Source organism: Phyllopteryx taeniolatus, chromosome 4 (assembly GCF_024500385.1).
Source record: "Phyllopteryx taeniolatus isolate TA_2022b chromosome 4, UOR_Ptae_1.2, whole genome shotgun sequence".
NCBI lineage: Eukaryota > Metazoa > Chordata > Actinopteri > Syngnathiformes > Syngnathidae > Phyllopteryx > Phyllopteryx taeniolatus.
In genome coordinates, this window is record NC_084505.1 from 32,227,424 (window position 1) to 32,250,421 (window position 22,998).

The 22,998-nt window shown below is 41.1% G+C and overlaps 1 protein-coding gene across 1 annotated transcript in view; it reads right to left on the reverse strand.

Annotated features, from left to right (window-relative positions):
- Positions 1 to 305: 305 nt before the first annotated feature.
- The window catches only part of sdk1b (sidekick cell adhesion molecule 1b), a 277,239-nt gene continuing 254,546 nt past the window's right edge, over positions 306 to 22,998 (reverse strand). The window contains 14 exon segments of the mRNA XM_061771792.1: positions 306 to 1,629; positions 3,652 to 3,781; positions 3,861 to 3,984; positions 5,257 to 5,394; positions 7,060 to 7,224; positions 8,597 to 8,722; positions 10,390 to 10,551; positions 10,635 to 10,772; positions 11,689 to 11,875; positions 15,217 to 15,332; positions 18,863 to 18,964; positions 19,337 to 19,393; positions 20,834 to 20,966; positions 22,576 to 22,646. Coding sequence (XP_061627776.1) covers positions 1,321 to 1,629; positions 3,652 to 3,781; positions 3,861 to 3,984; positions 5,257 to 5,394; positions 7,060 to 7,224; positions 8,597 to 8,722; positions 10,390 to 10,551; positions 10,635 to 10,772; positions 11,689 to 11,875; positions 15,217 to 15,332; positions 18,863 to 18,964; positions 19,337 to 19,393; positions 20,834 to 20,966; positions 22,576 to 22,646 — 1,958 coding nt within the window. The 3' untranslated portion in view covers positions 306 to 1,320.

The window sequence follows — 22,998 nt, forward strand, 5'->3', positions numbered from 1 at the left end:
TTATATCTATCTACATAATATTTCCAAATTTGGTGTCAACTTCATGTTATTTTGACTAATTACTGACCAATCTAAAGTCATCGGCTTGCTCTCTTAAATGACGCAATGTTAACTCCTCAACAAAAATGCATTATTATTTTTTTTGGGTTTCCTGAAAGGTAATGCTTTTGGAAAAGTGAGGATTCCACCCGACGACAGCGAGTTACATATTTTCTTTTAGAAAATTTGGGCTGAATGGTAATGTTGAGTGTGACACATTCACTGGAAAAAACAACAAAAAACAAAAAGGGGCCACAGACACACAGTTTAACAATGACCATTTATTCACACACCATATGGGTGTTAAAACGTGTGACAGAGTGCTGGAGGCTGCTGGCTGGCTGGCTGAAAACTTTAAATTATGCATGAGGAATACAAAGTGTGCGCTTGTTTCTGTGTCAGCCCGGCCTGTACGGGTCAAAGCTCGGCCACTTTGAAGTCGTTTTTCCATGTACAAAATCCATTTTTAAAAATATAAACACACAATGGCGCTCGTTGCGATTAACGAAGAGGCTTTCTGAGCGCATGCGTTGAACATACACACTCAAACTTGTGGGGGGAAAAAAACAACTAAAACCTAAAAGGGAACGCAGTGTTTAGTACAAGCGTCACATGTCGGGAGAATAAAATCAAATTGAAAAAATACAGTTTTCATTTCATATAGCACAATCACACTCAATTTGAAGTGCCGGAGTACAGTCCACACGCACACACACACACACACACACACACACACACACCTTGGAACAGTGATTATCACTTCCTTTTTCCCCCCCCAAATGTGTTTTAAAGCTGTGTTCTCCGCATTTGTGCACAGGAAGTCCACTCTTCTTGCTCCTGTGCCATTTTCTCCCCCCCCAACAAAGACGTCCCATCAGATGGTACACTTGTGTATTTTTGGACTGCACGCGTGTGTATGCAAATACAGACGACAGACAAGAATCTCTTTTTTTTTTTTTTTTTTTTGTGCTGATTTTTCCATTTCCACCGGCTCAGTTCTCTCATCCAAGAGTCTCTGTAGTGTCCGAGTAGAAGTGGGAATATGTATGGGGATGCTAATGCCTGTGTGTGTCTGTGTGTGTGTTTTGTAGGAGCACAGTGACACTCAAGAATGAAAAAGCTGGAGAGCTTTGTGAACCGCGAGAAGGCTGTTTGTTGCTTCATTTCTTTTTGGGGGGGGGAGGCACTAAGTTCAAGTCTCCCCATCACCTCAAAGCCTTCCGCTCTCCAGTCCGAAGTGAGATCCCCATCCAAGGAGTGTCAAGGTGTGCACACGGTGGCTCACACAAACGAGGAGAATCCCGTCACGGGCGTGCGCGAGCCGGGCGGGTTGGTGTTGGGGTTGGTGTGGGTGAGCGCCGGCTGCCCCGCGGGCGTGTAGACGCCGCCGGCGCTGTGCTGGGTGACCACGGTCTGGTAGTACGGCTCCGGATCCGGGGCGGCGGCGCACTCCTCGTAGCTGAACGGCGAGCCCAGCGGCTTGAGGCCTTTGGGCTGCCGCTTCCACGAGTTGTAGTAGGTCGGGTCGCTCATGTAGTGGTTGACGAAGGAGTGCTTGGGCTGCTCGTCCTCGTAGTCGCTGTCCGTCAGCTGGGCGCACACACGCGCAAGACAGGTGATGACGACGTCACCATTTTCCCACCAATGAAAAATCATTAGAAATGAAATCAGAGGCAGGAAAGAAACACAATTTAACACAACCGAAATTAGCATAACGCGCGTGACGTTTCACAGTCACGGTCGGCCGCGTCGCTCGGTGTGCGGCGCTCGACCTTACGCAACAACAGTTCAACAGCTTGGGGATCACTTTGAAATGTCCTTGTTTCTGAAATAAAAGTAGATTTTTATTAACCACATTAAACGTTTCCAGACTGTACTGTATTACTGATTATTTTAATGTTATCATCAGTGAGAAAAAAAAAAACATTTCTAAGTGACCCCAAAATGTTAAATGGAGGGGCATGTTATTGAGAGTCACTAAGCACACAGGAACATACTTTTCAGAAGGCCAATTCATATCTAATTTATATAATAAAAATCATTTGGACTCTTTCATATGCAATATCTGAGACCATGGTCCTCAGTCGGGAAAGGGTGGCATGCCATCTCCAGGTCGGGGATGAGATCCTGCCCCAAGTGGAGGAATTCAAGTATCTTGGGGTCTTGTTCACGAGTGAGGGAAGAATGGAACGGGAGATCGACAGGCGGATCGGTGCAGCGTCTGCAGTGATGCGGACTTTGTATCGGTCCGTTGTGGTAAAGAAAGAGCTAAGCCGAAAGGCGAAGCTCTCAATTTACCGGTCGATCTTCGTTCCTACCCTCACCTATGGTCATGAGCTGTGGGTCGTGACCGAAAGAACAAGATCCCGGATACAAGCGGCCGAAATGAGTTTCCTCCGCAGGGTGTCCGGGCTCTCCCTTAGAGATAGGGTGAGAAGCTCGGTCATCCGGGAGGATCTCAGAGTAGAGCCGCTACTCCTCCGCATTGAGAGGAGCCAGATGAGGTGGCTGGGGCATCTGATTCGGATGCCTCCCGGACGCCTCCCTGGTGAGGTGTTCCGGGCATGTCCCACCGGGAGGAGACCCCGGGGACGACCCAGGACGCGCTGGAGAGACTACATCCTTCGGCTGGCCTGGGAACGCCTCGGGATCCCCCCGGAAGAGCTGGATGAAGTGGCTGGGGAGAGGGTAGTCTGGGCGTCCCTGCTGAAGCTACTGCCCCCGCGACCCGACCCGGATAAGCGGTAGAGAATGGATGGATGGATGGATATGCAATATTCTTTTGTTAGCTGGTAGCTATCAATATTTCACAGTGCATGTAGTGAATCTTAATAATATACAGTATGAGTTTTACTTTTTGAATTGAACTCCTGAAAGAAATGGAAGTTTTTGAGATGAAGCCTACCCCGGCGGACTTGGGGCGAGAGGCGGGGCACAAGCCCCGGTTTCTTCGCCAGGCAATCGCAGGGCACAAATACAACCGCAGCAAAACCCACGCAAGGAAGATCACAGCCGCAATTCAAATACGGAACCTCAGAACTTTGAGGCAGACGTGCTAAACACGAGTTCGCCATGCTACCAACAGTGAAATACATTATACATTGTATAAAAACAAACAAACTAGAAGGCAGGGACAAATAAATAGTAACATTTGCAAGCATGGAAAAAAAAAAGATGAACTGAAAGCTTGTGTAAAAATATTATATATTATTACCTGTATTTCTTTTACAAAACCCCTTTAAGTCAGCAGTACAGCGGGCTCGTGTTTAGCGTGTCCGCCTCACAGTCGATAAAATCTGGGTTTGAACATTCCAAAAACCTGCATGTTAAATGACCTGAAGACTCGAAATTGTCCGTAGATGTGAAGGAGAATGCGAATTGGTGTTTGTTTATATGTGCCCTGCAACTGACTGGAGATCAGTCCGACGTCCCGTACCCTGCTTCTCATTCGAGACCTTGCCTTCAGTACGCCCGTTGCGGCTTCCCGCACTGAGATAATTAGACAGGACAGGCGAGATTCACGCTCAGCCAACATCTTCCAAACAACCATTGAAACAAATTCTGCGACAACGCAGACGCGCTTAACGCGGGATTGAAGATGAGCTACCGTACCTCGGACTCGGAGACCTCGGTGGGTTTCTCGGTCAGCGTGGTGCTCTCCGTCAGAACTGCTCCGTTGTAGTTGTTGCAGATGTCCTCGTCCGAGTAGTGAAGACCGCCCGGACTTGGTCTGGGAGGCGACCTGGAACCAGAACACAGCAAAGTGAGACGTTTCAAAGGAAAGTGTGTGTGTGTGCGTGTGGTTGCGATGGACCCGGCACCTGGTCCCGTTCTTTTTCAGGAAGGTGTTCTTGGTGTTGCTGAGCGCTCGGCTGTTGAGTTCCAGTGTGGTGAAACCGCCGTTGTCCAGCGTGACAGACTCCTCCGCCGACGACATGTGTTTGCCTGAAGGACGACGAGACGGAGGCAGACGGAACGCTTTGAAACAAAACTGCGGACGACGCTTCAAACTTGAAATTTAATGAGCTATATATATATATATATATATATATATATGTTGACTTTATTCTCATGTTTCAACTTTTTTACTTGTAATAATCTAACTTCATTCTGGTTATATTTCAATTTTATTCTTGTAATTCATGTTGTACTCACATTTCATGGAAGAACATTTGAGGTGTTATTATTATTATTAGTAGTAGAAGTAGTAATAGGAGGAGTATGCTGTAATTAAAAAAAAAAACACTTACTATGATCCCTCAATGGTAAATTAAACTTTAAAATTTATGAGTTCTTAACTACAATAAAATTTTTATAAAAATGTATATTTCAAAAATGTAATATTTCACATTTATTTTATAATGGATATCATTTCTTTTTTTTTTACAGACAACTAAAGAGTAAGTCAACAAAAAAAAATACAATATTTAAGACAAAAAAAAACAATATTTCATTAAAAAAAGCTATGTACCATATATACAGCTAAATTAACATATTTTTACAGGCATTTTCTTCATTATCAAACACATTTCATATATTCTCACCAAAATAGACATCCTTGGAACAACACATACTGTATCTATCAATAAAATAAAATAAATAAATAAATATAAAAAAATAAACACATATACATAGAACTACATAATAGTAGATGAAAAAAGTATCTTATTGCTAATTGAATATCAAACAATAACCACGCTGAACACCTCCATATTTGGCCCAGGTAGTAGACATTGCCCCCCTTCCAACTTTCTAAATTAGCACATCTCCAGCTGCTAGAGCAAACAAAACAAAAAAACAACACAATTTTGTGTACTAAATTAAAGAGAGAGTGCCAATTTTTGGTGTTGATGGGATCGCTCAATGGAGAAGGGATTCCACAAACAGCCATCTAACTACCGAACGTCACATTTGCAAATTGTCCCCAAACAGTGAGCTAGTAGCTATGATAGCAAGTGTTTAGCTCCAGGTACTTTATTACACTATATGCAGTAAGAATAATGCACTGTATACCTCCAAGGATTTACCCTTGAGTAGACTTGCCAGTTTTATTTTATTTTATTATTATTATTATTATAGAGAGAGGGGAAAGTCAACCACGGCTGAGATTTTGATCGATTGAGATCTCGGGAAAAACGTCAATTCACGACAGCAACGGACTTGGAGAAGTTACGTACTGTAAGTGCAGATGGAGTATGCGAGTACAGGTGATCTTACCCGTGCCGCAGGCCTTGTACTTGCCGCCGTGTCCGTGCAGCAGCAGGGTGAAGACCAGGATGAGAACGAGGATGAGGCCCACCAGCGCCATGACCAGCAGGAACCACCACTCCTCGTAGAACGGACGCTCGGACAAAGCTGAAGACGCAAAATGGAAACGCTTGTTTTCACTGCGGTGCCGTTTCCGAGCAGACTACTGACATGATTTATTCGAGAAACCATGAAATAAGAATGTTATAAATGTCATTTTGCAATTTCACTCTCATACTATATCTATAAACACGATGGATAATCATTTCTTTTATAGCGCACCTTTTGAGTGGTGTTACTGCTGTCGGTGTCACTCGTGTGTCTTCTCTTTTCAGTTCATTGAGCCAATGAGAGGGAGTTGGGACATTAAAATGGCCATAAATGTTAATTATCAGTAAGATTCCTAAATGACTTGATTTGTGGATGCTGCCGACTGCAAAGTAGGTTGCAGGTATGTTGCATTTTATTGTAAGAAGCATTACATGCCTTCTCAAATTGTGCGAACCATTTTGGAGAATCATGTTTCCTTTTTGTCTTTTATTTGACAAAAATCAGATCAGACAGGCGGCATGATGGACGACTGGTTAGCACGTCTCTCTCACCGTTCAGAGGACCCGGGTTCAAATCCGGCCGAACCTGTGTGGAGTTTGTATGTTCCCCCCGTGCCTGTGTGGGTTTTCTCCGGGTACTCTGCTTTCCTCCCATATCTCAAAAGTATGTACGCTAAGTTAATTGATGACTCTAAATTACCCAAAGGTGTGAATGGTTGTTTGTTTGTCTGTATTTGATTTAATCTAATTAATCTAATCTAATCCCTCAAGGGGACCTCGACAAAAGGAAATTCTATATTGTATTTTTTCTAAAACTGGCACAGAGGCGAGAGGTGTTGAACGAGTTGGGATGACTTTTAGGTAAATTTGTTACATTTCTCCATTATTTTGGGAATTTTCTCAAGAAATATTTTATAGGATTTTAAAAAGAAGACATTTTTGTAATGTTAAACATTTTGAACTTGGAATAACTGAATCGGTTAGGAATTGGTGCATTTGGGGAATTTCGCCATTAATTGGGTAAATTCTCAAGGGAAATGTGGATTTATTCAAAAGGTAGGACTTTTTTGGAATTATTTAGACAGGATTTTGAAAAAAACATTTCCCCATTGCTTTGGGACACTCACGGAAAATATGGACTTCAACAAGTAGGACTTCTTGGAATGTTGAACATTTTCACTTGGTTAAGAAATGGTGAAGTAAAATTTTCTCAAGGAAAATTTGGAACGTTTGAAATGTTGCACATTTTGAAATTAGAAATAGTTAATTGCAAGTTCATTTTTTAAAGTTCTCCTTTCATTCTGGCATTTCTTTCACATACAATTATATTCTTCAAAAAGGAATGTTTAGAATGTTGACTATTTTAAGTTGGAATGTTTTGAATCGGTTCAGAAATTGGAGGTAATATTTAGGTGATTACGTTTTCTGTAGGAATATGTGGAATTCTTCAAAAAGAAGGAATGTTTGGATGATAACATTTTTGGATTTGATTGAGAAATGTTGAATTTGACGTACAGTTGTGAAATTGATCAACTCATTTGAATGGTTTTGTTTCTTCTTCTTCAATGTTGAGATTGAAATGATTGGAATTGGTAGAGAAGGTAGGAGTGCAACGCTAGAGTGCAGGGAACAAAATTTGAAAAAGAAGCAAATTCATCTCAATCAATCGGCTGGCCGGTGCGAATGTTCATTCGCCAGCGCGTCATCGTATTTGCGTGTTTACCGGCGAGCGCCGCGGAGGGCGTGCTGGGCTGTCCGAAGCCAAAGCGGTTGACGGCGATGACTCGGAACTCGTAGCTGATCCCGGGCCGCAGGCGCTCCAGCGGCACCGACACGGACCGGCTGCCGGCAGACAGCAGTCGGACGAACGAGTCCCACACGCCCTCGTCTACGCCCACGCACACAGACAGAGATGGAAAGTCAACAAAGCATTGGAAATTTGCAGAAATTAATAGAGCAATTTTTTCGGGTGATATTATAAACGTATTATAATTCAATCAAATGTTTTTAACATAATATTTTAACCGTTTTTGGGGATCGGTAATTCTTTCTTGTAGTATTAGGACTTCATTCTACAAAAGTAACTTCTTTATTGTATTATTATGACTTCATTCTCAAAGAATTTAATTTTGACTTTATACTTGTAGTTTGTTGTCATAAACCAAATTTATTCTCGTGATATTTTGAAATTTTTCTTGTCATAATATAACTTTATTATGGAAAGAGAACTTTAGTCTTATGATTATCTGTTGCAATATGACAACTTGTCAGTTTTCTTTAACTTCATTCATAATATTCTGACGATGTTCTCATAAAATTATTATATTTTTTCTTCTTATAGTTCCATTATTTCTATGACCTTATACAACTCAATTCTGGTCCTACTATAATATTTATCTTGTAATTCTTGCAATATTATGACTATATTCTCATAATATAAATATTTACATTTTACTCATTAAAAACACTTTCATACGCATAATATTACAACTTTATTCATGAGGTCTTTATTCTATTCTATAGCATATTGAGTCTAGTCTCGTATTTTTTTCTCATAATATTACGACTTTATTCCCATAAAATTATGACTTAATTCCTGTAAAATGTCAACATTAATCTTGTAATTCTTTCTCATAATATATTTTTTTTATATTAAGCTCTGACCTCCCCCCCCCCACCATTCCAACTTTACATGCATAATATTTAAACTTTATTCGCACAAAATGTTTACTTTATTCTTCCAAATCATTATATATTATGAATTTATTCCAAGAAATTTATAACTTAATTCTAAATAAATATGTTGATTTAATTCTTGCAATTCTTTCTCATACTATTACAACTTGAGTCCCAAACAAATCACACATTTTTAAAGTCATAACATTTTGACTTATTTTTCCCAAATATCTCAACGTTATCTTCTTACTATGACCAGAAATCTTAACGCTTTAGATGTTTTTGTCCAGTTTTGGTATGAACCCAAATGTGAACAATGAATCAAATTCTGCCGTGTGCAGGTTGTGCCTCTCTACGTATGTGTGAACACGTACAATTTGTACTTGTTTGGCCTGCGCTCTTCTGAGTCGCACTGGAGTCGTAAATATAACGATGTTGATTCAGTTTACAATTCCAGTCGGGATCACCATAATAGTCTATAATTTACCAGCGCCATTAAATAATTTCCGGCGGAGCTGTTTAGCGCGGCGGGCGTCGACGACTCGGGAGACACAGCGGCGTTGGAAAGTCGAAAAGGTCTTCACCTGAGGGACGAGACTCGATCACGTAGCCGCTCACGGGCGCCGCCCCGCTGTCGCCCTCTGCCCAATGGATGGTGAGGGCGGAGGACGCCTTGGTGATGGAGATCTCCGTGGGCGACCCGGGTGCTCCTTGGATGGTCAAACGGGGACACAAACACGCACACATTGGATTACGTGGCTTTGCTGGAAGCATGAACCAAACAGAAGGTTGAGCGGGCCGATTAATCCATTTTATCGATTACAGCGCTTCCCCCGCGATATGGCGGTTCGTCCTTTTTTGAATACTACTTACAAGCATTCACTTTCAGGACATTTCTGACATTCGAACACTTCCGTGTTGGTTAAAACACTTTTTTTTCTTAATACTTCTGCAACTAAGAATTTAGAATAAATAAATAAATAAATAAAGGAGCAAACAAACAAATAAATAAATAAATGCACGGAGTGAGATATGGAAACATTTTGCTTACACGGCCTGAGCAGCACTGGATTTTTAAATGTAATGATGTTGATTCCGTTTATAATTGCAGTCGGAATCACTAAAATAGTCGACAATTTACCAGTCAGGGTAAGCCGAAAGATACTACAAACTAAACAAAGTCTGTAAAGTCAGACAGACCGCAGGGGGGGAACAGTGTTGCCAATAAGCTCATCGTCAGAGGTCAAGCGACAGGTTAATCAATTGGACACATTGAAACAAATTACCTTCGAGTGAGTCTAACGGATGTGAATAATTTTGTGACAAGCAAACCTGTGCCCCACTGGCCGCATTTGACGAGGCAATTAATCAGTAGGCATTGATCAATTTGTCAATCAATTTGCAGAGTCCAGAAGTAAGCGACCAATTAGGCGGCTGCATTGCTGACACATGCTTCTAAATGACGATGCAAACATATTGTTTACGCCGGCAATGTTGGCGACTGGTTAGCACTTCTGCCTCACAGTTCTGGGGACCAGGGTTCAGATCCCGGCCCCGCCTGTGCGGAGTTTGCATGTTCTCCCCGTACCTGGGTGGGTTTTCTCCGGGCACTCCGGTTTCCTCCCACATCCCAAAAACATGCGTGGCAGGTAGATTGTGGACTCTAAATTGCCCATAGGTGTGAATGTGAGTCCGAATGGTTGTTTGTTTCTGTGTGCCCTGCGATTGGCTGGCGACCAGTTCAGGGTGTACCCTGGCTCCCGCCCGAAGATAGCTGGGATAGGCTCCAGCGGCCCCCCGACTTTAGTGAGGATAAGCGGTAAAGAAAATGGATGGATGGATGGACATATTGTTTACCATGGAAGAAGTCAAGTGCGTATATAGATTACTACCACTAGAGGTACTCGTATCACACTTTGAGAATCACTGGAATAGAATATAGGCAATTCTATTACATTAATAATGATATGAATTTCTTTTACTACAATAATTTTAGTAGTACAATAATACAACAATACCCTAACAAGGCCTTTCCTGGAAGTAGGGTACGGCAAAGCATATTTGGTAGTCTAGCAACCTCCTTCTGCATTATATGTGTAATATGTCATTTGTATTATGCGGTTTGGGCAGTGTTGTCTTATTAAAGGCCATCGATTTATGAAAGGTAACACAAAGGTACACTCCAGTGATAGAAATATGGTCATAAATAAAACCGATTACTTTCAAATGACAGTATATTTTCATTGAATTACACTTTAAAAGAAATAATACTTATTACAATCCCTCGTGGGAAACATATCTAGTGTTTTTTCCCTTTAAATGAGATTATTTGATGGCAGACACTAAATCACACCAAACTTGATAGACTGATGCTCACCTTGCACAGGCTCTGCAGTGAGATTTGCACGAATCGGGGGCCCGTAGCTGACTGTGAGGGCTCGGACAGCGAACGCGTACGTGGCTCCTTTCACCAGGTCTCGCACCTTCAGCCATCGCTGCCAGCTGCCCTTCACGTCCACCGTCACCACTTTGCTGACGCCTGCTAACGCACGGGTCACGTTTGTCTTTGTTTTTGCGTGTTCTTATTAAACGTTGGTGCGTTTACGACACGTATGCGCGTACCTTGCACCGGAGCGGTGGGCTGGTAGATGACTTGGTAGCCCTCCAGCAGGCCATTGGGAGTTGAAGGAGCGCCCCAGGAGACGTTGGCACTCCATCCCGTCACCTCGGAGAAGGAGAGGTGGCTGGGCTGGCTGGGGGCTGCCAGATTACACAAACGTTATGGAAGGTCTCCTCCGCAAAAAAGACACTACTCTTTTTAAAACAGGCTCACATTTATGATTGTAATTTTGAAAAAAAACCCAGCATTTTCTTTAAATATTTCAACTTTTTACTTTTTAAATTTTTGTCCACAGAAAATTAAGATTCACCCCCAATAAAAATTTGTTTATTCTTGTAATAGTATCATTTTATTACCATACAATTAACCTTTTTCATTGTAATATTTCAATGCTATTATTTTAATTGTGAGTCTTTTGTGAGTAACACTACCTGTACATAAATAAACTTCACCTTACTGGTAATGTTACAACATTTTCCACAGAATATTTTGACTTTATCTGTGTATCTTTCACTTTTTACTCCTGATAATACCTTCTTCTTGTAATATTATATTGTAAGATTTTAACTTTAATTCTCGAACAATAGTTATTTTTGACAAAATCCAAACTTTATTCCTGTAATAAAGTTATTCTATTCTCATTCCTGCGTTTATCATTATGAGTACTGGAATATTCTCATATTATCATTTATTCCTGCAATATTATGATTTCAGCCAATTGTCGTAATACTGTCATCATTTTCAAATCGACTTCTCCCCCCAAAAATCTCCAAAAAGTAAAAATGTCTTTCTTTATATGTATTTCAGATGTATTCTGTAGACTTTTTTTCTGATCAATTTTCCCATAATATGACTTTCCTCTCATAAAATTACAACTATATATATATGGTGACTTTGTTCTTGTAATATTTCAGTTTTAATGTTGTAAATCTCTGATAATATTTAAACATTTTCCCCATAGAATTGCAATTATTTATTTATTTTTTCGTGTAAAATTACTATAAAACAGAATATTTTTTTCTTTTCTTGTAGGTGAACACATCAGCGGGCCCTTACCCGACTGTAGGGTGTGCGCACCACGAGGGTCGCTGGGCGGTCCGTCTCCGGCCGTGTTGAAGGCGGTGAGAGTGACCAGGTAAGGCGTGTAGCTGCTCAGGTTGCTCAGGTGCATGCTGGTGTCCGGGACAAAAATCACCTTCACCTTCTCCGTCTGGTTCTGTTTGTCCTTCTGCCAGTAGTGCATCTGCGACACGAGAGGAGCCGTAAACAACCCCGACGGACTCCTCTGCGGCACATTTGTTGTCCCCTCTCATCGCTGCCCCTCTTGACAACGGCATGCACTGTTTAGTGTTTACTTTCACGTTCTCTGCTCCTCGACGCCCCCTCATTAATTCTGATAACATAAAACAGTGACAATGATGCTTAACTAAAAAGAGGAGGACGGTGCCGCTGACAGGACACGACACTCAAGTACAAACTGATGCGAATACTCGCTTTGGTGCGGTTCATCGTGCGGGCCCTTGTTGTTGTTTTGTTTTTTTTAACGATTGTTTTTCATGAGTTTTTACATTAAAGTACACAGGAAAGGCTGAATTTTACATTTTGACATTGTGCCGCAACATGCCGGATAGCACTGAGGTTTACTGGAAGAGATGCAGCATAATTTAGACCAAGAATAAGAGGCAAGGAAGATCTCCAACTAAGGCCTGGTACACACAAAGATAATAGTCTCTATCCAGGCCGCTCAAAAAACAAATGCTAGTAAACTCCACACAGGAAGGCTGAAGCTGAGATTTGAACCGTAAACCTCGGCGCTATGAGGCAGACATGCTAATCACTGAGTCAACAACGTGCTGCCCAACCTTAACAACTTTTACCAGTAAAAGACACAAAGGCTATTTTATTTTGTATTTTTAGCTCAAATGAACCAATCTCTCTTCTGATGGAAGCCCATATGCTGATATCCACTTACAGGCACAGTTGCCAATGGCATGGTTACCAAAAGTCACCTATCCACTTTTAGCCTTTTAGTGACCGGTACAAAAAGTCACAGATTCAAATACAAAATGAGAACAATAGCAAAGCGCTACAGCTGCCAAAACTCACATCCAGAAGCTCACACTCAGACAAACCGGCCATGTTCCTGACGTCACTGACTAGGCCACGCCCTTTACCTGACTCTAGTAGTTTTCATTAGTAAAACAAGCTGTACATTTTTTTTTAAAAGCCCTCGATAGCTCCATCTTGTACCTCCGATATAGTAACGCTCCATTACGAATAGGCCATGCTACCAACGTAGCAGCCGTGGCAGACGCGCACGTCTGGTGAACGTGAGTGAAAGGCGTGGCTTTGTACGGCGACTCGAATCGGGGCAGGGATTAGTGAAGTGAGGCTACATTCCTATCTTGCTAGCAATGCAACACCACAGCTGCTGATTTTGTGACTCAGTTTGTCAAAACGTACAGTAGTTACACATTATAAAACCGTTTGATTGCTTTACGTTGTTGTTTATTATATACAATACAGTGCTAATTGTCTTTATTAAAAAACATAACAATGACAATTGTGGTGTTTTCTTAGGGGCTGGAACAAATCGATGACTGAAAGACCTTAGTTGATATAAATAGAAACACCTACACACACCCGTCGAGCTCATCTCGAATAAAAGAGGCCAAGATGTGACGATTAAAAGGCAATACACTGTAAGTGAGCAATGCACTTCACTAAGCGGCTTTCGGAATACGTCAGATGCATTCAAAGAGACCTCCTCCCACCTGTAACACTCCAAGTGCAACTTCATTTCTTTGATCTACTTTAGCAAAGCACAACACACACTGATGGATCTCCGCCACGTGGAAAGGAAGCAAATGAAGGTGCTAAGCGCAGGCAAATAAAGGCTCGACATGGAAAGTGCTGGGATAGTCGTCGCTCTATCGGATTCACACTAATTGCAACAACGGTGCCGGCTGAGCCTCGTGCATTATAAATGAATTAAAAAGGAGGACAAAAAAAAAAAATCTTGTATTCACTGGAGATTTTAGAGTGAGATACTATAGTCAAAGCAGATGCGACAGAACAATGTTAGAAGGTATTTGAGTTGAATTCAATTCAAGTGTAACAGCATCATTAGTGTCTGGTACCCAAAACTGAAAAGAAAAGCCCCATTTGCAAATGGGCCAAATGTGTTTCTCCTCCATTTACAAGCTTGGAGTTAGGAGAAGCACTTGAAGGCAGCACAAGTCCACCAGTGTCTTAGCAGAGTGACCCAGGAAGCGCAGTAGATGGATGGCTTGTGATAGAAAAGTTACAAGTTCCAGCCTTTTCTAACACAGAGGCAATTTCCAACCTTGAATCAGAGTTGTAACCATCAGTGTTTGAATGCAAAAAGTCTAAAGCACACACACTACATACATGGAATTGTGTGTTCACGGTAAATGACGTTTAACTCAAATATTTTTTTTTTCTATTTCAAAAGAATTTTTCCCCGTGTGTAATAATGGAAAGTAAAAGTATCCATTACAGGCTTGCTGTCTTGGGAGCTATGATGATCACATGATTACCACGCATGACGGTTGTTCTCTGCGTGGACACTGGATTGGCGAGCGGTGTAAAAGATGTCATGGATGTCTGCAGTTCTTACACTGCAGATTGTTATTAACCTTAGGCATGTTTTTTTTTTTGGTATTGTTAAGCTCTTTGTCGGATAAGAACCACTGCTGGTAAGTTTAAAAAAGGAACATCCGACGTTTCACATTATTTGTATGTAACGTAACGATAATAAACTAGGGTTAAGGATTTGAAAAGCTAATCAGGAGTTACCACCGTAATATAAATCATTGATTTGTACACTGGCTTCTTTGTTGATAAGCACACAATAGCGTGTCATTTTGCGGATTGATTTTTGCTGCGTGCTATTATTACCTGTTATCTTTTCTATCAATGGGTGGAACAAGCCCACCAGGGCATTGCAGTTACCTTGGCAAAAAGAAAAAGTCTCCTCTTAAAAAGAAATGTTCCTCGTGCGCCACCTTCGGTCTGAGAGACTATTAGCACCAGTCAGAAGCTATCAATTCATTAAACATTCATTCTTTGCCCCTATTTCTCTCCTCTTAATCTGCTTAACCTCGTCGCCGTGTCCGTCCGTCTCTGACACTTTGATGCATCCCTCCTAATCAGGATTCTACAGGGACCGCGCTCTCGTCTCGTTCCTTCGCTCGGCAAATATTACATTCCTGTCCGTCTTTCTTCTCCATTCCACCTCTGCTCTGCTGCAGAAATCAATGTGTCCAAAGCGGGACAGATAACCTTGTGTTTGAAGTACTGAGAGCAGCAAGGAGGGGGAGGGGGGTGTGGGGGGGCTTGCTTGTCGGGCCGAGTGGTGATAGTGAAAGCATTAAAGTTCATTCCTCTAACCTAATTCTCTGCCCCTCTTCAGGACACTTGAAGGTGCAGCACAGCGACAGCTTCGACAAGCAATGACGTACTCCAGTGTTAAAACAACTACTCTGTGTGTGTGTGTGTGTGTGTGTGTGTGCGTGCGCCACTTTGTGGGCACGCTCGTTTGCTTTTGAGCCCCTCGCTCACCTTGTATCCTTGGATGAGTCCATTCTGGGTCTCCAGGGGGGGCGTGTCCCAGCTCACCTCCAGGCTGGAGGGAGACACGGCGGACACTCGGATGGACTGGGGGGCCACTGATGGAGCTGTGAAGGAAACAGCACGGGAAATGTTACACCAGCACTTCACAACATTTTATAGGGAGGAATTCATCCAAGTCGTGCCTCATAATCCTAACGGCAATTAAATACATACAGTAACTACCATAAAGTTGCCAATTTTTGAGAAAAAGTCAGAATTTTACGAAAACAAATTCATTTTGTATTTATTAGTTTTATTTATTTTTGAAAAATAAAAAGGAATGTTATGAGCATAAAGTTGGAATCTTTACAAGAACAGAGATGTATTTTGTCAGGATGAAAAGTCGTAATCGCATGAAAATAAAGTCGTACTCTTCCGATATTATATTAGTTATATGTTAATTATATGTTATTCAAGTCAAAGTTTAAAGAGGGAATAAAGTCATATTTAAACAAGTGAATTTCAAAAGTACAACTTTGGAAAAAAAATATGCCTGTTGCTCGTGAATTGTTTTTAAAAATCTGAATTGATTGTTTGTTTTATTGGCACTGATATGTATTGAACTGACGTGCAGTGTGCAGGGTTCTGCGAAAACTACGAGTTTTCACGAGCGGCCGACCCTCCCCAACTAGTTTTGCTGTGATTCCAAATTTTAATCGTAAGTGAGCTGCGCTGCAACTTTGCAGATGTAACGGCCAATCAAAAATCCATCCATCCATTTTCTGAGCCGCTTCTCCTCACTAGGGTCGCGGGCGTGCTGGAGCCTATCCCAGCTGTCATCGGGCAGGAGGCGGGGTACACCCTGAACTGGTTGCCAGCGAATCGCAGGGCACATAGAAACAAACAACCATTCGCACTCACAGTCATGCCTACGGGCAATTTAGAGTCTCCAATTAATGCATGTTTTTGGGATGTGGGAGGAAACCGGAGTGCCCGGAGAAAACCCACGCAGGCACAGGGAGAACATGCAAACTCCACACAGGCGGGGCCGGGGATTGAACCTGGGTCCTCAGAACTGTGAGGCTGACGCTCTAACCAGTCGGCCACCGTGCCGCCCCAATCAAAAATGCCACATGAATTTTCACAACAAAAATGACCTTTTCGGGTACAAAAAGAGATCTAGCTGGCCACTGCTAAGGTGTACCAATACAGTATGTATGTCCATATAAATTGTGTTTTACAATAATACTTAAGTGTATTTATAGTTTCATATTTACCTGTGGCTAAAAAGCGAAGCATGGAGAGTCTCTGTCATGCAGTCAATGAATGGCCAATAGCCTCTCCACACACTCTCCTTTATGTCTTGCATGTTTTCTCTCTTTGTATTATTATAATATAGCTTGAGCAGCCAGGGCAATCCGCTTCTTCCTTGACAATCGCACCATGTCGTTTGTGGTTTAATTTAAAAACAAAAATGCAGTGCAGCATATAAGGAGACTTAAAATCGCTCCGTGATTGATTGGCAAGCCGGTGAACGCCCTGTTTTATATTGTAGCAACAACACGTCATATTTTTGCAGTTAATTCACACAACTATTCAAGTTTTTTGTTCTGGCTCCATGGTGAGCCCTCCCAATTAGAGAGGGCCCGGGGGCTGGAGCCTTTCGAAATCACTGTGACCACACATGCACAAGCAGTTTGCGGCCATGCACCCGGGGCACACGCAGAAAAAAAAAGGCCATATCACCGCATTTCATCATCAACACCCTCCAGCCATTTCTGCCACCCCGCTGCACGCTGCTTATCCTCCACTCATTTCTCACCTTGGGATACGTGTGGCCTTCTCAAGCTGACAAAAATGCACAACCCCTCCTGAATATGAATTTGAGGTTGTGCGCGCCAACAAAAATCTTTTGATCGTTTTGTTTGTGTGGTGGAAGGTAAACATCCAAGACGTGCGCACTTCCACAACAGACAAGGCCAGCCGACTGCTCTGTTTGTCATTCAAACAGTGGCTCAGAGCCTCACGCTATGTAACATTTAAGTCTCGGCGGCAGCTGGCTCCTTTGCCAAGCAACCCATCTCTCAACCATTTCGTCAGAAAGAACATTCTGGACTTTTATTTATTTATTGCTAGCTGCCAATAACAAACGTAGCAAATCAGTTCTTTACTCTTCTATTCATAACATTGCGCCTGCTGGCACATAACACAACAATAAAAAAAAAACAGCAGCTGTTCCAACAAGTTGGGACTGCACATAGTGTACTGTATATGGCTAATATTAGAAATTATAATGTGACGAATATTCATTATGGGGAGGGAATCAAGGAATAAGCAGCAACGTGATTGTCCAATGATAACCATAATACAGTAAAATTTGAATTAAAGTTCATAAAATATGGCCAAGGAACTGGCCAAAGGGGGAAAAATACGGTGAAAAAAGTGACTTAAAAGAGTAAAATAAAAATAAATACATAATACATAAAAATTAAAATAATTTTAAAATAACGCAAGTGATAACAACACTAATCCATAAAATAAAACGTATGTATAGTTAAAAAACGTTATTTAAAATAATAGCTAAAATATAATAAATATTAATATATACAAATAAATAATATAGATTTTTTAAAGCCAAGAAAAAACACATGGTGCAATAAAAAAAGAAATATATATAATATATATGTAATAAAGAAAAATCAAGGATGTATGTTAAAAAATGGAAGTGAAAATAATATTAATATAATACAAAAACAAGAATATGTGATCAAAATGTTATTTAAAATAGTAAAAAATTAAATAAAATAAATAACACAAAGTAAAAAATACGAAAATATGGTAAAAAGAAAAAAGAGTCCCGCAGGTAATTTTTCCTAGTTTTTTTTCCTTGCCATTTCTTTGTCTTTTGTTATAGAGCAAAAAAACAGAAAAAAAGGATTTAAAAAAACAAAGCCGTTATTAAAACATTACATTTAGAGCTTTAAGTTTACTGTTAACATTTACATTTTTTTTTTAAAGTAAACAACAATGAACTACGCTAACATCATACTTGAATAATGACCTGTAAACATTTCTTGATGGCAAAGGTTTGACAGTTTAAAGATTGGAACACATGAATTCCACTTCCATTATTAATTAATTCATACTTAATGCAAACAAATGGAAGGGCAAACACCCTCATGGGACACATCTAACAGCATCGTCTCCACTATTCATCTATAATATATATATTATAAAGCTAATAGAGAAATAGTGAACAATGAGTGTATTATGTATTTTCATGTTGTACTATATTGTTACAAAGGGGGTGGAGGGGGGGACACAAGAAAAAGCACTGAAATGGTAAATAGACCTAAAGCGATAAGACCCAAAAGCTCTAGTTTCAATGAAGGATCAAGATTACTAGAAGTTTAATGCTGATGACGAATTCTAAATGGAGTCTATACAGAGAGGTCTGGAGGTCTGCATTGTACGGAAATGATGCAACACAAGCACTCGTCGGAGAACTTAGACCAAATGTTGCAGCAAAAGTAAAACCCAACAAAGCGCGTAGCAGATAGAGGCTAACGAAACACTTCAATCAACGCAAGCCGCTGGCTCACAAAGTGCCATAAACAGGATTTGTCGGAACAAAAGCCGACGGTTTTTCACTTGCCTGCCTCTCCAACGGACACGTCGACGGGTTCAGAGGGAGGACTCTCGCCGACGATGTTGTAGCTCGTCATGACTATTTGGTAGCGCTTGAACTTCTTCAGTTCTGGAAAAGGAAACACCAAATTGGCAAGAATTTATTGAGCGCAATTTGGCTGACAGGTCCACTTATAGTGGAACTTCTAATGTTGAATTCTTAGAATAATAATAAAAAAAAAAACAAAAAAAAAAACATCGGCTTTTTTTGGAATCTGTTGCAGGTATCAAATTAAAAATGAGTGAATATTTGAAAAGCAAAACAAAAAAAAAAACAAAGTTTACCAGAAAGTGTATTCAATTGATTCATACAACGTCCCAACTTCATTGGGGTTTGGTTTTGTACACTGAGTTCAGTTGACGTTGGCCCCAAATTTGAACGAGTTGAAGGAACTTGTACGCCACTGATCGAGTCAACTAACAACCAGGCGATATGACTTACGTGTCAACTCGAACTCTGTCAGCGAGGAGCTGCTGACGGTCTTGAAGGTGCTCTTGGCTTTGGAGGAGAAAGATGAACGAATGAGAACACTGATAAATGGCTTTTGCAATCCATTTAACATTTATCGACCACAAAAAGACTTTTGATAGCCTTTAAGTTTGAAGGAGCGAAGGAACGATTGTCTAATTCAAGTTACAGCCACACACCACTCGTTCAATTCTTTAATCTGTCCCACTGAGCTGTTACATTACCAAAGCGTCACACATACAGCATATTGTATTTTATCACATTTATTAAACCATAAAAAGATAGATTAATAGTTAGAATGGCTATAATTAGTAATAAAAGAAGCGGGTTGCTAAAGAGAGTGGACGTAGGCAAGAATAAAAGCCAGAGTGTGGAGATTTTAAAAGGGGCTCACCGGCTCCCATTCACTTCAATGTACCATCTTCTACAAGCACATTATGAATATAATTAAAGTATTGTTGATATTTTATATACGGCAGCCGTTCAACTTTCTCGCCGGCTTTAAACCCGGAAATGAATTTTCGAAAGGCTGCAATCTGCGAGGTCGCGACGGCGTGTACCGCTGATTCAAATTGGTAATGGCGACAAAAACATGAGGCCGCCCGATTCGTCGCTCGTGAAAACAGTTGCCAAACACAGCGACAGTTCAGTCGCATCGGTCGGTGTGCGGCAGCCTTAAGAGTTGGGAAATAATACTGTAAGAGTGTGGGGAGGGTCATAAAGCGTTAATATACATAGATATAATCAAATAAATATATGGTCGCGACGTCACAGATTATTATCTACCACAAACTTCTGTGAAAAACGAGGGACTAATTGTACTTTTCAAAATGAAACAAATTGGTTATTAAATAACTTATAAATAACAAAAAGGAAACAAATGCTTAAATTATGATTGTATCCAAATGATGAATTTTACATGTTTTGAATAGGTATAAACAGTAAACCACCGCATACTCGCTGTTTGGCTTTCGCAAATGTGCCTATTCTCCGATTTTTATTTTTTATTTTTTTGGTGGGGAACTTATACGCCATTATCTACTGAAAAAAAAAAAAACATCACCAATTGACTCTTTGTCTCATCTAGAAATGACCTGGCCCGTCTGTCCATTTTGAAAATACAATGTGGCCCTTAGACACAAAAGTTCGCCCACCCCTGCTCTGTGTTCTCTTTCCCAATGACGCATCCATGGGCTACAGTAAATGTTTATTTCATGCATGTAAAACATACTCGAGGCAGAAGAATATCCTCACACTGCAGTAAGTATGGTTATGAATCATTAACCATACAGTCTGGATGCAAATGTTGCAATATGTTTCATGTTTAATAGTGACCAAACAACACAATAAGAGCGCTGCACAATCAAATGACAGGGTACAACCTTCTTGTGAACTTATGTTTCAGTTTATTTTTAAAGAAGACCTTGAGTGTGTGTGAGTGTGCGTGTGCATGTGCGTGTGTGGACTTACTTGTGATGCGGGCGTCCGTGGCGCTTTTGCTTCCCTGGAGCATTTCAGCAGCGAAAGACGAGTTGGACGGCAGCTCTCGGTAATACAGCCGGTATCCCGTCAGCACCCCGTTGATGCGGTCGTCGCTCGGTCGCTGGGGGAAGGCGCGGAAGAAATCGGTCCTTAATTGCCTAACGAGTAAATTCTGAGGCTTCCTTTTTCAGGAGTGCTGACTGACGGGAAACAGTCAAGCTGACAAAGACAACTTTTAAAGGGCGCAGAGCTTGAGTGGCTAATAAAAGGTGATGAAATCGCTGGCGACTTTGCTTTCACACCATTTGCCATTAAGCCCGAAGGAGAAGAAGAAGACACTTAAAGGCTGTCTGCGTTTCAACACCTCGGACTGTCCGTCTGTCCCTCTGCCCGTGCACGTACCGCCCCTTCAATTGTCACATTATTCTGACATTTCCCACTTTGATGAATAATGTATAAAACACAAACACACATTCTATAGGGCTTTTATCACCCCGGTGAATTATTAACATGTATTTGGACTGTACTTGAAATATGTGTATGTCTGACGCCTGTCAGGGGAGCAGATAATGGTCGGCTACGGTAATGGACGGTTATCAGAAAAGGCTGCTACCTGTGATCAGATAATCTCTTAGTGAAGCAGCAAGGCTATATTTGCACTCCCTGCTCCAAATAACTGTAAACAATTGTGTTTGGGGCCACTGTGAATAGGTGAAAAGCTGCCATGTAAAGAAATCCCTCCTAAATGCTTGAAACACATTCAGACTTATTAAAACACAAACCTTTTAAAAGACATTTTTCTAAGTATTCCTCAGTCCCTGTTCTCACTCTTATCTTATAACATCACTTTGAGGAAACGGAAAGAAGAAGCCTCTCTGGCTTGCACCGTTCTCCAAACAAGAGGCAGAGCGTGCTTGTTTCAAGCTGTTTATTTGTCACTCCCAGTTATTGATTTCAAAGTTTTACAAATTCCAAATGTCTGTGAGGACATGGAAATCGGAATGTGATCGGATGAACGAGGCAGGGGGCGTGGGGCCTGTACGACCGAGGAGAGAGTGAGCAAGCTCGTGTTAGGGGGCGCGCAGAGCGAGACAAAAAATGTAAAAGTCGTCATCAATTAGTCGACTCGACTGTCATGCCCTTACGTCCCACTACCAAGAATCTGAAGAAGTTCACTGTAAAACTCACGCAAGAAAACAAAAGAGAGTGAAACATTGCATATTTAAACAGAGCGATGCCATGTAATTTCGTGGATTGAAAGTCCGCTAGCTTAGTGCTAACATATAATGTGAAACGCTAACAGACGTAAGCAGAGATGTGCTGTAATTATAAACCTTCAAACATCTGTTATTTAAACACCAAATAGAGCATACAACAACACTCACAGGCATATATTCTCTCTGCTCTGTGGGAACAACATTACTGGCGCTCAGTTGGAGACCTTCTCTGCCTCTTCTTCTTGCTCTTAATTACGCTGCATTTCTTCCATTCGACATTATTGGCGCCACATGTTGCGCCACAACGTGGTACCGCACTGAATAATTGTATGTTTGCGGCAGCGAGGCGGCTCTTGTTTAGTGCTGCCGTGTCAGCCACAAGACCTTTTATACTGCATTCCACTTGCTTGCTCTGCGCAAGGGCTCTTCTTGTCACAAATAACTACAAATATTGATGTTCACGTTTTTTTTAATTTTATTACCGTAATAAAGAACATATTGCCACGACATTACCTTCCACTGGACCAGGACAGAGGTGGTAGTTGATGGTTTGACTGTGATGATCTCAGGAGGCTCGTCGGGAGCTGGAACACAGACGGTAAGGGCGTTTTTATTATAAATAGACGGACTTCGTTTCTTAGCATTACAGTTCTGCACTGTTATTGTGTTATTTTTAAGTACATATTTTCTCATACAGTGGGAGCTTTTTTTTTTTTTTTTTTTAAATCAGCTGTCGAGAGTACCGCACATCCGTGAGGTCTAAGACATTCATTGAGAACAAATACAATTTGATAATAATATTATATTCTAATGCATTTTGGCATTAATCAATAATACAGCTTCTAAAGGTAAATAATTCATAGTACAATTTAATGCACAATTACAAATAATACAAAATAAGAAAAACAGTTATTTATACCCTAGTTGAATTTTGCA